The sequence below is a fragment of the Pipistrellus kuhlii genome, unplaced genomic scaffold (genome assembly GCF_014108245.1).
Source record: "Pipistrellus kuhlii isolate mPipKuh1 unplaced genomic scaffold, mPipKuh1.p scaffold_m20_p_10, whole genome shotgun sequence".
NCBI classification, from domain to species: Eukaryota; Metazoa; Chordata; class Mammalia; order Chiroptera; family Vespertilionidae; genus Pipistrellus; species Pipistrellus kuhlii.
Genome location: NW_023425405.1, coordinates 26,336,009 through 26,349,258, shown reverse-complemented (window position 1 = coordinate 26,349,258; position 13,250 = coordinate 26,336,009). Strand labels below are relative to the sequence as shown.

The following is a 13,250-nucleotide window of genomic DNA, read 5'->3' as shown; positions in this document are numbered from 1 at the left end:
AGCTAAACCTTCTATTATATCGATATGGTGCCTGAGAAATTATTAATTTTAGGTCGTCACCTGTCCCAGGTCTCATGGCTCAACCAGGGATCAGAAGCTTTGGCCCACCCTAAAAATCAGGGCTTATAATTTTTTTTTCAGGGCTTATTAACTAACTATTGAAGGGTAGCAGAATATGCCACTTTGGCACATTGATTATTTTTAGCTGTAGGCACTTGAAAAACAGCAAATGCAGGTTTTCTCTCAACTCCTCTTATCTGCCTAAAGATAGACCCTCCAAAAGGAACTCATTTGTCATAAATGCCTCTCTGGGAGTTTCATCAACCATGGGAGACTGACTCTTATCAAAGGAGAAGAGACCAGAAGTCTATACCAATCCAGACAACTCTGTCACAAATTACCATTATTCCCATCTATTTTGCTACAGGCCCATTCATTTTTCCTAAAAATTATTTTCTCCCTCCAAGAGGCATATATCCCCATCTCTAACTTTTCCTATTAAAATGATATTTACCCCCAAGTTTTAAGCTACCATGGGGAATTACTCATTTTTCCACCTATCTTACGTGTATACATAAGGTATACACGTTAATAAAATTGCATTTTCTCATTATTCTTTTATTACAGGAGTCTCAGCTAAAAGGGTAGAGAAAAAAATATTTTCTTCCCTTAAACTATATTTCACAAATACCAGTATTACCTGTTAAGTGTAGGGTGCAGCATATTTAGGACACTTTGTAGAGCCATACTGAATGGATAAGCATTCTTTTTTAACCTGTGGTTCAGAGCTAGTGGCATGGCCCCTCTGAGCCAGGTTTTGTAAGGTAAGTAAGCTATATTCATAACACTGCAAAATATCCTCCTTCCTTCATCATAGTGAATTGGGGAGAAAACGATCCGAGGATATAGTATGTCTGTAAATACAATACAATAAGTATTTTTGAGCTTTCTGCACTGTACTGGCAGGAGAGAAGGTTTTGCAAGGATCTTCTTCAGCTCATTGTTTTAAAAAAGCGTAGACAATAGTATCTAATTCTTTATTCGAATTGCTTTGTCTTGCTGCACTGCTGGCTTTGTCATCAGCGGATGTTGCAATTAGTTTAACAAGCAAAGGAAATGTCAGTCAAGTGCAGCAGCACCTGGGATCTCGTCACCCTAGCTACATGGCAGGCCTTAGGCAGGAGACAAGAACGCTCAAAGCTGTGTGTGCAGCCTAGGTAAAAAGGGAGAAGGTGGCAGTGAGCCTGCGTGTGCAAGGGCCCCTGACTCCCAAGGCCAATGTTGATTCACTTCCTCCTCTGATGAGACACTTAACCAGGCGCTTATTATACCCCATGGCATCATCCTGATTTCAGGACTTGGGAGGACAGCTGGGGCCTGGAGACGGCTCAAGTGCATTTGACAATAAAATGCTTTGTGCGTCAGATGTAAATTCCGCCCGCCCAGAAGCTTGGGCTGAACGGTGACCGGTGACCGGTGCTGTTCCAAATAGAGCTGGGGGAGGGAGGGTTTCACTTCGAGAATCTTGTGATGCTGGCGAGCCCACCAACCATTAGGGCTCCTCGGCAAAACACGATGCAGCGTTAGGAGGGCCCCTGCTCCAGCAGTCAGCCAGAGAACAAATAAAATGGAAGATCCTTCTCTGCGGGAAAGCAAGGCCCCGGATTCGAAGCGGGGGGCCTCCCGGAGGGAGGTGAGCAAAGAAAGGAAAGGCGAACGCATTTCTCCGAGAAAGCCGGGTTCATTCAAACCCGGAGGCCAGCAAACCCCGCCTCCCCATGCCGCCGCCCGCTCAATCGTCGAGCGCTCCGGGTGTGAGCTCGCCCCGCGGGGAGCGGCTTGGGAGCCGAGGAGGCGGTGGCAGAGGTGGTTTGGGCAGGCCCGCGCGGCGGATAGGCCCAGGCAAACAACACCCATTCCCCCCTCCTCTCTCGGTTCAACTCCCACTCGGCCAGGGCCACGCCCTGCCGCCACCGCCCCCTCGGGCAGCTTTCCGCTCGGCTGCGCGGCCTCGGTCGGGGGCGGGAGGGAAGGCGGTGCCGGGGAGGGGCCGCCGCGGCAGCCGGAAACTACAAGGGCCAGCAGCCTTTGCGGCACCTCCCCGCCCCCTTTCTTCCACCACTCAGCGCGCGTCACCGGGGGCTCAGCCAATGGGGACCGGGCCAGGGAAAAAGGGCGCCCGGGTCCGGATGCGCCTCGGGAAAGGCATGCTCCCTGCGCCGGGGCAGCGGCCAGTTCACGCGGCGCGCCCAGCCGTCCGCGGCCGCTGCGCCCTTGCGCGCGCCCCTCCCGCCCCCCTGAAGCGACAGCCCTGCTCCTTTCTCTGGTGGCCATTTCCGAGCGATGCCGGAGCGGGGTTTTGAGGGGAGGGCGCCGGGGAATGAGTAGGGGGCGGGATATCCTGAGACAACAAGTTCGGCTGCATGGAGGGCCTACCGGCCGCGCGCCCGCGCTAGGACGCCGAGAGAAAGAGCGCCGAGGAGCCGCGACGGGAGCGGAAAAGCCGCGAAAAGAATAACCCCGAGAAAAGGGGTGGAGAGGAGGCGGCCCCGGCGCCCCGGCCCCCGGCAGGTCGGCGGCCAATCCGCTGGGGGAAGGGGTGGAGAGTCGGCGGCTGCGGCGGAGAGGAGGCCGAGGGGGGTGGGGAGTCGGCCCGGCTCGCGCCGCCCTGGCCCCGCCCCCTGTCCCGCGCCGCCGCCCGCGCCGCGCGCCGCCGCTGTCAATCAAGGGCGAGTCGGCCGGGCTCGGGCGGAGAGAGGAGCTGCTACGCCACAGCCCAGCGGCGGCCATTCGCGGAAAAAGAGGCAGAGCCTGTGCCAGCTACAGCCTCCTCCGAGCCACCGCGGGCGGGCGGGCGGGCGGGCGGGCGGGACCGGCCTCTCCTCCCGCCTCGCCCCCACCCCCACCCCCACCCACCTCCGTCCCAGCGTCTCCGTCGGAGGGTTTGTCCTGTTAATGCGGGATGAGCGGTACGTATTCTCCACCCCCCTCGGTCTCCTTCGCCGCCTCCCTCCCTCCCTCCCTCCCTCTCCCTCCGGCTCCAGACCCTGCTCGGTCCTCCCCCTCCCCCGGGGCTGCCGAGATGCTGAAAGGGGAGGAGGCGAGGGCGGGAGAGAAGCAGGGGGAGGGAGGGAAGGAGGGCTGTGTTTTTGTCTTCATGTCTGAGCGAGAACAACCTCCTTTTGGGTGTCGCTCTGGAGCCGATGGGTCGGGTTTCAGACCACGTTTTGTGATGTCCCCCTCCTCCCTGCCCTCCTCCCCCACCCCGCGCCGGGGTGCGTGGACCGCGGGCTTATGGAGATTAATGCTCCGAGGGGAGGGAGAGGAGGGGCGAGGGGGAAGACGAATAATAATAATAATCCTGGTAACCTGTTGTCTTGTCTCTGTGGTGTGTGTGTGTGTGTGTGTGTGTGTGTGTGTTGGGGGGGTTTGTTGCAGATCAGAAGAAGGAGGAGGAGGAGGAGGCGGCGGCAGCGGCGGCGATGGCTACAGAAGGAGGGAAAACCTCTGAGCCGGAGAATAACAATAAAAAAACCAAAACCTCAGGCTCCCAGGTAAAAGAGAACATATTTTAAAAATTCATCACGAAACGTAAGGGGAAAGAGGGACCTGTGCCCTTTAAATGCCCAGAAGTTTAAGAACAGAATAAAAATGTTTATCCGCTCCAAGCATCTTTTCTGAGAGTGAGGAAGTTATATGGTAAATTTGTAAAGATTTTACGTTTGAAGGTAACGTTGGTTAAAATTACACTAGGAACTCAGGCTATTAAACCGGTGTGTATTTTTCCCCAAGGACATTTTGAGTTCAGGAGAACACTTTTAAGGAAAGTTTGTTAGACATTTTCTTTTATTTAAACTTTATATTACAGGATCAGCTTCCTTATTCCTACATCTTACTGATTTTGTTAATATTTCTTTTTTTTTATTTCTGCCCCTTCCTAAGTTCTTAAATGTAGAGCTGTCAAAATAAATAAGCCCCTCCCAACTACTGGCCTCCACTAAATCCGCCCACTTTTTTTCCCTCCCCCTCTCCTTTACCATCCCCTTTTGGGTAGGACTCTCAGCCCTCTCCTCTGGCTTTACTGGCAGCTACTTGCAGCAAAATAGGGACTCCTGGTGAAAATCAAGCAACTGGACAACAACAAATTATTATAGATCCAAGCCAAGGATTGGTGCAACTTCAAAATCAACCACAACAGCTAGAACTGGTAACGACACAACTTGCTGGAAACGCTTGGCAACTTGTTGCCTCCACTCCTCCTGCTTCAAAGGAAAACAACAATTCTCAGCCAGCTTCTAGTTCATCTAGTTCTTCCAGCAGTAATAACGGGAGTGCATCTCCTACAAAAACTAAATCAGGTAATTCTACCACCCCTGGTCAATTTCAAGTCATCCAAGTACAAAATCCAGGTGGTAGTGTCCAGTACCAAGTGATTCCACAACTTCAGACGGTGGAAGGCCAGCAAATTCAGATCAATCCAACTAGTAGTTCATCTCTACAGGATTTGCAGGGTCAAATTCAGCTCATTTCTGCAGGTAATAATCAAGCTATCCTCACAGCTGCTAACAGGACAGCTTCTGGGAATATTCTTGCTCAAAACCTGGCAAATCAGACCGTTCCAGTCCAAATTCGACCTGGTGTTTCAATACCACTGCAGTTACAGACCCTTCCTGGTACTCAGGCCCAAGTTGTAACAACCCTACCGATTAACATTGGAGGAGTGACTTTAGCTTTGCCAGTGATCAATAACGTGGCTGCAGGAGGGGGGACCGGACAGGTTGGCCAGCCTGCTACTACTACTGACAGTGGGACTTCTAATGGGAGTCAGTTAATTTCCACACCCACTACCACCACTGCTGCTTCCAGTACTATGCCAGAATCCCCCTCCTCCTCCACCACCTGCACAACCACTGCTTCAACATCACTGACCAGCAGTGACACACTAGTGAGCTCAGCAGATACGGGCCAGTTTGCAAGCACATCAGCCAATAATTCAGAACGCACTATTGAAGAATCTCAAACACCTGCTGCTACTGAGTCTGAAGCCCAGAGCTCCAGTCAGCTTCAGTCCAATGGGATACAGAATGCACAGGATCAGTCAAATTCTCTTCAGCAGGTGCAGATTGTAGGCCAGCCCATCTTACAGCAGATCCAGATCCAACAGCCTCAGCAGCAGATTATTCAGGCTATTCCACCACAGTCATTTCAACTCCAGTCAGGGCAGACGATTCAGACCATCCAGCAGCAGCCTTTGCAGAATGTTCAACTTCAAGCAGTAAATCCGACTCAGGTGCTTATCAGGGCTCCAACTTTAACACCTTCAGGGCAAATCAGTTGGCAAACTGTACAGGTTCAGAATATTCAGAGTCTTTCCAATTTGCAAGTTCAGAATGCTGGGTTATCCCAACAGTTAACCATCACCCCAGTGTCTTCAAGTGGTGGCACAACTCTTGCTCAGATTGCTCCTGTGGCTGTTGCTGGCACCCCAATAACTTTGAATACTGCCCAGCTTGCATCAGTGCCTAACCTTCAGACAGTGAGTGTTGCCAACCTGGGTGCGGCAGGCGTTCAAGTGCAAGGAGTTCCAGTTACAATCACTAGTGTTGCGGGTAAGTTACTACAACCTTTTCTCTTTAAGGACATTTCATGCAGTTTTTAATAACCATCAGTTATTGCTTTTCTTTGCTAATTCTTAGATTTGATGTAGATCTCTGAAGTAACGTAATTTTAAGGAATCTAAAATACGCAGGAATGCTATACTATCATAACTAATCATTTGTGTGACCTTTTCACATTTGTACATTTTTAGTGTTAGGTTTTATGTGTTAAATTTGTTAAGACAGTTATATAAAATTCTTCCATGGAGCAAAACTTCCTGACCAGAATCAGTATAGTCCTCTGTAATTTAGAGAGCATATTTGAGTACACTTGAACTCTTCTAAAAGAACCCTAGTCAAAGCGATGTTTTTTATCTTCAGGGAAAGTAGGTCTAAATTTGAATTAGTATACAGTTGTGAGCCTGTTGAAGTTTTAATTCTACTTTGTAATAAGGCTTACGTTTTCTTAACTTGGTAGTTACTTCCCATTTTGTTGCCCATGCTTTTGAATTTTATTAATACAATATTGTTTTAAACGAGGTATTGATGCAATTGAGAGATAACATTTTACTTTGCAAGTTGTTTAACTTTTGTCTATCGTTTTGCTAAAACCAGGAGTTGCTCAGGCTTTTGAGTTAATAGTCCTTCATATATAAAATTATATTTAAGTAAATCTTATGATAGTTATGTTATTTCTAGGTATTTTTAGTGCTAAGTTGGTAGAATGAAATTGAAGATAGTAAAATGTAACTGACTAAAATTAATTGTAGCAAGATTATTTTAAAGCCAGTTATAAAGCAGTTATTTGTTATGCATGTAAATAATATTTCTGAAGTATTTGGAAAACTAGACTTAAGTATTTTAATCTTTCTGAACCAGTCTTGTTTACCCTACTACCATTTGTTTTCTAATATTTAAACTCTCTTTATTGTTTCTGATTTGGTGAAAACCTAGTTGTCATTTTAGTGCCTTTGATATTTTCAGACCTCTTTAAATATTTGTGTTTGATAATCTGACATGAATAAGCTTTCACTTTTGAGTGGCCTGTCTTAAAACAACTTTCAGAAAGATTTTGCTAGAGTTTTGGGTTTTTGTGTGTGTGTTTTTATAGTTAATACCTAAAGTGGATGTATATATTTAAAATTTAAAATTACTGGATAGAGTTCTCTAATTCAGGAGAACAGCGATTACATATTTTATTTAGATACCATTATCTCCAAACCAGAGCTATCCAGTAGAATTTTCTGTGGTGATGAAATGGTCTATATCTGTTATCCAGTATGTTAGCCACTAAGCCATCTGTGGCTATTGGTCACTTAAAATGTGTCTATTGCAACTGAGGAACTAAATTTTAAATTTTATTTATTTTTAATTTAAATAGTCATGTGTGGCTAGTAGTTCCTGTGTTGACATGGAGTATTTTGAATGTGGTATTTTTCCCCCTAAAACTATTATAGCACTGTTATATAAGTACTTCCCTTGATTACACTCCTTAACTTGCTTTGTTCTGAATCTTTGTCTAAATATTGACAATCACTTAATATTTCAGAAAAGTGTCTGTTTGGGTGGATTGAATGATAGTTTCCATTATCAAAGCAAAAATTATTTTACTTATATTTTGACTTGTCTATTAAGCATTAGTGAAATTTTAAAAGAATCGAGTGACTTACAGTTTAATTTAGATATAATCAGTCTTGTTCTATAATTATTATCATTTACAACCCAGAATCTGCCCATTGTGAAGGTAAGCCAATGCTAACTGAGAGTGTGATCTGACCGTCTGAAATTCACTTGAATGATGTATTATTATAAATGCAGGATCCAGCTTCTGGAACTGTGATTTTGGGGAAGTAGTCAAGGGATTTGCCTTTCCAACAGACTTTCTAGGTGATTCTAAATCATATTGAAATTTGAGAAATAAAGTTCTAGTCATTAGCAATGAACCAGAAGGCAAAATGTGGAAGCAAGTGGCTGTCAAGTGAGTTCATATGTGTGTGCCTCAGAGAATGGATTTTGAAGGCAAATAAAACTTACAGTTTTTATTCCATAAATATTTATTGACTGGCTGTGTGCTGAGCACTTCCAGTAGTTGTGTTTAGTCCATCATTTTCTGGTATACTTTTTTTTTTTTTTTTTTTAAAGAGTTTACATGGTGTGTGGGGCACTTAAATATATGAGGAAATTTGAATTTTACATAGTTGAATTTCTTTTTCTCCTGAAACCAAAGATCTTAAATTTTGTTGTTGTTGTTGAAGAGTGTATGTTCTAATAGATATGCTCAATCATTTTAACACGATAGCCATGCTGCTAAGACCAGAAATGTACCCTGATTTCTACAAGTCATTGCAGTTCATCTGGGCCTAGTTATTTGCAGATTTACCTTCCTAACACAGTAGGGCTTGACAAATGTTTGCTGAATTAAGGTATAGAAGATGATGGAGAAGATTGCAATTTGGAATTGGGAGCAGTGCCTTGGTATAGTTTTAATGGAGCTAATGAAATAGCTCTGATTTCATTCATTTCTTTTGGCTTTGAGTTTTAAAGACATTAAAAGGGGACACGAGGTACTTTACTGTTTGTAGAAGGGTGAGTATGAGCAATAAGTGGCTATATATTCCTTTTATAAATGAGCCCTGGAAGTTAGATCCTTTACTTTGTGTCCCTATTCACCTTTTAGTACTTTTTTGTTATTTCATGCCCTCCTGCCCCCCAGGAGAATGGTATTGTTTAGTTTTGTTTAATTTATGGGGGGGAAATTAAACAAATATTCATGACATAGTAATAGTACAAGGGCTTGAAAATATTAGTGTCAGTTTTGAATGTAATGGCTAGCTCAAGAACAAGGGACTGAAAGTTTTCTCCCATCTACCCTCATGTTACTCTTCAGGTAGTAGGGAAGGGACTGCATGATATGGACAGAAAAAGAAAAAAATTATACAAGGTAAATTGAAGGAAACAATTCTTGAAGCTGGGGAGCTTAATACTCGATTTTATGAAACAAGACTGATAATGACAACCTACATGGAACCTTTTTCCTTAATAATGTATTCAGCAGAATATGTTTCTGTGTTTTGGGCTCAGCTTGAAATCCTGAGTTCCAGGCTGAGCATCTAGCATTTAGTTAGTTAGACTTGTAGTAGGAACTAAATACATGTCTCCCCTACATACTATTATTTGTTTCGTTGACATTATGAGTTTGACTTTGACTAAAGGAAAGGCAGAAATCCTATTTTAAGTTAAGAGCAAAGGTAACAACCAATCGTACTGCTGTTGGTTTAAGAACATCCTTTGTTTTAATTAAGTGAGCAAAGTGGAAGATGCTTTGCTGATAAAGAACTATTTGTTTTCACAATGTACTGTGGTAGCCAAAGAGCCCTAGATAAAGCAAAACTTTAGCAGTTACATCTCCTTGAAGAATGTAGAATATGTGGGGACCATTGGTATTTAAATCTGTAATTAATGTGCATTGGGTAGCGATTTGATTGGGGGAACTGTAATCATCATATATAGTAACAGGTCATACTTTTGCTGAATGGGTGGATATTTCTTTATCAATTTTAATGACAGTTAAGGTTTTTATGGTAATTCTCACAGAAAGAAAGTTCATACTTGAGGAAAGTATGTTAGCCTTTCAAGAACTTGACTCTCTTTACCTTCCTTTACTTTTGGAGGGATTTAAATTATGAAACCTGTGGATGTGGCAGAACCAGGAATGGGAGGGCCAGTTTTTCATTTATTGCTGAAAATGGGAACAAAGAAAATAATTGACATTTATATTAAACTAAAGCCTAACTTAATCAACCTCTTACATGAAACATTTTCCCAGAGGTATTTAAAGTAGAAAATTGACTTGAAGTTTAATACAGTATGGTTTTCCTTTGCCAAATGTATTGATTTGGATTTTCCTAGTAGGCATCTTAATATAACATGTACATATATGTTATATAAATATATACACATATGTACATATACACGTATACAGGGTGTCCCCCCAAAAATGTATACACACTTTAATACCATTATTAATTCCAATGGTTTAAAACTGAAATGAAAGAAACATCAATTGATCTATCAGCTGTTAAAGTATACATTTTTTGGGGACACACACACACACACACACACATATGCTTCTGTGTGTGGCGGTTATTTTGTTTTTAAGAGAAGTCAGGTTTACTCCTTTAATCTTCTCTGAAATCTTCTAATTCTGTTCATTATAGATTGGAATTCATTATGAGGAACTTCTGACTTGTACCCTGTACAAGTGACTTAGGTTCTAAACTACCAAATTGGACCTTTAAGGTTTGTTGATGCTGCCAAACAGTATCCTTGCCTATTTTTAAGATTTTCATAAAAGATTAAAAAAAAAAAAAAAAAAGTACTGTGTAGAGCCACATTAATTTTTTAAAAAGGAATCTTTGAAAAGGATTTTAGGTTAGAGAAACAGTGGAAAATAGAGTCTTAATCATCTTTTAAAACCCAAATCAGCCGGGACCGGTTTGGCTCAGTGGATAGAGCGTCGGCCTGCGGACTGAAAGGTCCCGGGTTCGATTCCGGGCAGGGGCATGTACCTTGGTTGCGGGCACATCCCCAGTAGGGGGTGTGCAGGAGGCAGCTGATCGATGATTCTCTCATCGATGTTTCTAACTCTCTATCTCTCTCTTCCTCTCTGTGAACAATCAATAAAATATATATTTAAAAAATAAAAATAAAAAACCCCAAATCAGATAATATATATTAAGTAGTAAGGAATATTGGAGCAGACAAAGCAAGGTGAAGAGGAAGCTTAAGCTTGGTAAAAAAGGAAGATAGGGACAAGTTGCTATATATAGATTTTGTAGAAAAACAGATATACAAAGTGGTAATTTATTTTGAAAGGATTTTTGAGATTATTTCTCACTAGTAGCATTTTGGCATTGCTGAAGTCTATAAAGGAATTTTGTGTTTTTACTGTTATAAGTGAAAGCAGAAATATGTGTGAGAGGTCCTGCAGTGCTACATGAAGTACTGTAGGGAAGACATAATAAGGATTGACAGTAAAAGGGAAACCTGGCCTGATACCAGACCATATGTACATGTAGGTACTTCTGTACTCTTCTGATCTAGGTATGAGATGTGATTGGATGTTTCTAATGCTTGTATTTTACTACCTAGTGAATGAGCAAATTGTGGCAAAGGTAGCCTGCTGGACCACAAATTGGCTTATAGAAGTACTAAGAGGCCCAGTGCACAAAAATTTGTGCACTGTGGGGGGTCCCCTCAGCCAGGCCTGCCCCTCACACAGTCCAGGAGCTCTCAGGGGATGTCCTATTGACGATTTAGGCCTGCTCAACACAGCCTGGCCTCTCTCTGTGGGAGGCAATGGGGTGATCATGGGAAGGTGCTGCCCCCATAACCCTGTTGCTGTTGCCACTGCCGGCCACAGGCCCTCGCAGCCTTTGTGGCTTTGTCTGGACCTTTGTCTGGAAGGACTTCTGTAAGACTTGTGGTCTATCTGGTCTAATTAGCATATTACCTTTTTATTAGTATAGAGGTGGTGAGATAAAGGCTTAATGAGCTTGTCATTATCTAAGGTAACTTAAAGATAATTGTTTCTCTCCCTCCCTCATTCCTTAGTGGTATTTTAGGAATAAAGAAACTAAAGCCTAGAAAGGTTGAATGACTTCCTGGTACTCTGTGGCAAAGTGAGGGCTAGGAACTTGACTTCTGCTCCAGTTGTCTTTTTGCTGTATTTATGACTTTATTATACAAGTCCTTTTCTAGTAAGGAGGCTTAGATTGGGGACTGAGAGGGAGAGTATCCATCTTAAGTTTGTCTTCTTGCAGATAGACTGCTTGTTTATTTTCACCGTATATTCAGCCCATATGTTGAACACAGTATTGGTGAAAAGTGCAATTCTCTAGGTTTCCTTGTTGTTGAATTCATTGGTGGAACCAAAATGGTACTATTTTGTTCTTTCTTGAAAGAGCAAATTGAGAACTAAAGAGATCAGTAAATTTTATATGTAGGTAAGCAAATCCCCATGTTGATGAGATAGTGTATCTTTCCCCAAACTATAGGTTAGAAATGGATTAAAATAAAAAAACTTGTGGAAGAAGACAAACATTTATTGTTTACCTAGTATGTGTTAAATTTGGGCTAGCTATTTATAACTCTTTTAAACCCACAAAATCCTTGTAAGATTGGTATTACTGTGCCCATTTTACAGGTAGTCTCACTGAGCTCCAATTTCTGTAAGCAAATCTGCTCCAGTAAGTGGTAGAGCCGTGATTTAAAATCATCTCTGATTCTGAGGCTTTTATTTATGTGACATAAGCTAAAAGGGCAAGTCCACAAATAAAGATTATTTTCTAATCTCTTTTTGTCTGGTGCATACTTAAATCCTTTAAAGGGTGATCAATTTTGAAAATTGAGTACCGACTGTACAGTTAAGATTTCTAATTCTAACATTGTGTGGCACTGACAAACAATTATGACCAAACGTGGTAAAAAAAAAAAAAAAAAAAAGGTGTGTAAAAGCTAGGGTGGTTGCATAGAGACCTCTGTGTTAAACTCAGATTTTTTAAAAAAATATTTTATTGATTTTTTATAGAGAGGAAGGGAGAGAGATAGAGAGCTAGTAACGTCGATGAGAGAGAAACATCGACCAGCTGCCTCCTGCACACCCCCCTACCGGGGATGTGCCCGCAACCAATGTACATGCCCCTGACCGGAATCAAACCTGGGACCTTTCAGACCGCAGATCGATGCTCTACCACTGAGCCAAACCGATTTCGGCTAAACTCAGATTTTAAAATACTGTATGTGGAAAATGGAAGGAAACACATAGGACTAAGAATGAAAAGGAAAAGCAGCTTGACATTTTAAGAATAATGTCAGGAAGCAAAAACCCATAATAAAGTCAGGCTTTTAAAATTATTTTAAACAACTTGTTAAGGCTTTATCTCAAAGCAAGATACATTCATTGCGTAAAATTGTGTAATATGGAGAAGATAGAGAAAGGCAGAGCATCTCCATTCTGCTTATGTTCATAAATCCCAAATCATCTTCATATGCTCTGCTGCCAAACTAGGTTTTTCATCTTGTGGATATGCAATACTTCTTCCCCTTAGGATCTTTCCTGTTATATTTATCTTGAGAGCCTATTAGGATTACTTAGAATCTCAATTCTATTTTCTATCATAATTATTGGGTCGGCAGCTAAGTAATTGCGGGTTTCACACATATATGGCTTCAGTTGAATTTTTAGGTTTGCAGACGTAGTACAAATGTAAAACACATTTTGTTATTTGATAGTTGGCTATTCAGCTGTTAATCAGTAAAAAAAGTTTTTTGATCTGTTTTGTAGTTTTTGTTTGGCGTTCGTTGAAAAATGGAAAATCAAAAGGAACATTTTTGTCATATTTTGATTTTTTATTTCCACAAAGGGAAAAACGTATCCCAAGCTCATAATAAGTTATGTGTTATTTATGGTGACGAAGCCTTAAAAGAACGGCAGTGTCAAAATTGGTTTGCCAAATTTCGTTCTGGTGATTTTCCACTCAAAGATGAAAAACGCTCTGGTCGTCCAGTTGAAGTTGATGACGCCCTAATCAAAGCAATAATCAATTCGGACTGTCACAGTACAACACGTGAGATTGCAGAGAAGCTTCATGT

General features: G+C 42.4%; 1 protein-coding gene across 4 annotated transcripts in view; it reads left to right on the top strand.

The window, feature by feature from the left end:
• Positions 1-2,834: 2,834 nt before the first annotated feature.
• SP4 (Sp4 transcription factor) overlaps positions 2,835-13,250 on the top strand; it is a 54,167-nt gene continuing 43,751 nt past the window's right edge. Inside the window, exons 1-3 of one of the 4 annotated variants that reach the window (XM_036429210.2) lie at positions 2,835-2,969; positions 3,444-3,554; positions 4,064-5,609. In XM_036429210.2, coding sequence (XP_036285103.1) covers positions 3,483-3,554; positions 4,064-5,609 — 1,618 coding nt within the window. In that variant the 5' untranslated portion in view covers positions 2,835-2,969; positions 3,444-3,482. Of the gene's footprint in view, positions 2,970-3,438; positions 3,555-4,054; positions 5,610-13,250 lie in introns of all 4 variants that reach the window. The other 3 variants (XM_036429209.2, XM_036429208.2, XM_036429207.2) reach the window with 3 other exon arrangements.